Source organism: Poecilia latipinna, unplaced genomic scaffold (assembly GCF_001443285.1).
Source record: "Poecilia latipinna isolate Pla-1442-1.1 unplaced genomic scaffold, P_latipinna-1.0 Scaffold3222, whole genome shotgun sequence".
NCBI classification, from domain to species: domain Eukaryota; kingdom Metazoa; phylum Chordata; class Actinopteri; order Cyprinodontiformes; family Poeciliidae; genus Poecilia; species Poecilia latipinna.
Window position 1 is genome coordinate 39808 of NW_015115838.1, and position 1983 is coordinate 41790.

The 1983-nt window shown below is 42.9% G+C and overlaps 1 protein-coding gene across 1 annotated transcript; it reads right to left on the reverse strand.

Moving 5' to 3' along the window:
• Positions 1 to 94: 94 nt before the first annotated feature.
• On the reverse strand, positions 95 to 1975 carry LOC106940427 (uncharacterized). Its single transcript, XM_015023174.1, has 2 exons — positions 326 to 1975; positions 95 to 219 (listed from the first exon to the last, which is right to left on the reverse strand). The coding sequence occupies exon 1, from the start codon at positions 1939 to 1941 to the stop codon at positions 790 to 792; it is 1152 nt and encodes a 383-aa protein (XP_014878660.1). The 5' UTR covers positions 1942 to 1975; the 3' UTR covers positions 95 to 219; positions 326 to 789.
• Between the last annotated feature and the right edge of the window lie 8 nt (positions 1976 to 1983).

Sequence of the window (1983 nt, forward strand, 5' to 3'; positions counted from 1 at the left end):
GGGTTGTTTTGTAAGGGTCAGAGTTCATAACTACACACACAATCATTTTTGTGGCTTTTATTTTCTGTCTTCCCCTTTGAGGCTAGTGTCTGTAGCAGTCCCTCAGACCCAAGAAAACACGGAGAGCTTCGACGGGTGCAGTAACTTCGTATTTACTTCTTTCCAAACCAAGTTGTTGAAGTGCACTGAACATACCGTGCTTCGAATACACCGTGAAAACTAAAAGAGAATAAAATACATTTTGCTTAAGTGCTGTTATTTGACACAAAACATGAATACATTATAATAATAACGCTAACTTCACAATAGAGCTCTAAACATGTACCTCGCTCCGCTGTCCAAGGGCTGCAAAGTTTATGGCGGTAAAGTCCGTGCGGTGCTGCCTTTAGCCTTTAGCCTGTTCTTAAGAATGTGCGCTACAGTCCAGAGTCATTAAGGTGAAGAATATCCTCCTCTTCCTCTATATTTCAACCCAAAGCGCTGACTGACAGGAGGCTAGCAACACTTCCTCTCATTTTACAGTTTTAAATGAAGGCACTAACTCAACATGAACCAAACTACAGCGCCCATATTGGGTACTATGGGTAACAACTTAGAATCAGCATATAAAACATGGAACGGGCATTTACACTCCCACCAAATCATGTATGATGAGAGCTTATTAACGATTCATGCATGATTTTAAGCATGACAAATGGACGTTAAAGAAGTGACCAAACAAAAATACAGTTAACGTCACACATTAACCTTCAGCAATGTAATATCTGATGTGAGACTAATGAGCATCAGTTAGTGACTTTCTAAAAGAACTACAAGTTTTTGAACAGGTCTTTCAATAATGTGAGGTTTGTGTGTTGTACCCTGCTTCTTTGCTGGATTTCGATCACCAACTTGAAGTTTGACTCTGCGCACCAAGCCATCATCCTCTTGTGGTGCTTCAACAACTCGACCCAGTTGCCACTGACTTCTGGGAAGCATGTCTTCCTTTATGATGACGATGTCATTTACCTCAAGATTGCGACGAGGTAGGTGCCATTTTTGTCTTGTGGATATGTTCAGAAGGTACTCCACTTTCCACCTACTCCAAAACTGTTCCGTTAGATATTGCACTCTGCGCCATCTTTTTCTTGCATACAAGTCTTCCTTCACAAACTTCCCAGGAGGAGGCAGTGCACCCTTTGATTTCATTAATATGAGATGGTTTGGAGTCAGAGGTTCAGGTGATTTAGGGTCATTGATTCCATCAATGCTTAGTGGTCGGCTATTGATTATAGACATTGCCTCATAAAACAGTGTTCTTAGGGAAGTGTCATCCAGCCTGCCTTGTGATTGAGCGATGGTGGCATTGAGAACACTGCGGATGGTTCGAATCTGTCGTTCCCACACACCTCCGGCATGGCTGGCAGATGGGGCATTAAATACGAACTCGCACTGTTTATCTGCAAGGAAAGCCTGCAGGGCGTTTCTGTCACATTCTTTGAGCGCCTCCTTTAGCTCATTTTTGGCCCCAATGAAATTTGTACCTTGATCGCAGTACAACTTACAGACAGCTCCTCTTAAGCTGATAAAGCATCGTAGGCCATTAATGAAAGAGTCTGTAGACAGGTTTTCTAGCATTTCAATGTGGACTGCGCGTGAGGAAAGGCAGGTAAAGAGGAGTCCGTACCTCTTTTGCTCTTTACGACCTTGCTTTGTGGTGAATGGTCCGAAACAATCCATTCCACTGTAAATGAAAGGATCTGAGACTTCAATTCGTTCCTTCGGTAGTTCAGACATGCGCTGTTCTTCAGGAGACCGCCGAAGTTTTCGACATTGAACACATCTGCTTATTAGCTTTGCAACTTCTTTGCTCCCACCAATCACCCAAAACCCATTTGCTCTGATCTCCATGAGCGTCTGGCTTCGGCCTTGATGACAAATCTTTGAATGAAAGTGAGACATGATCAGGTTTGTAATGTGATTGTCCTTTGGGAGAATAATAGG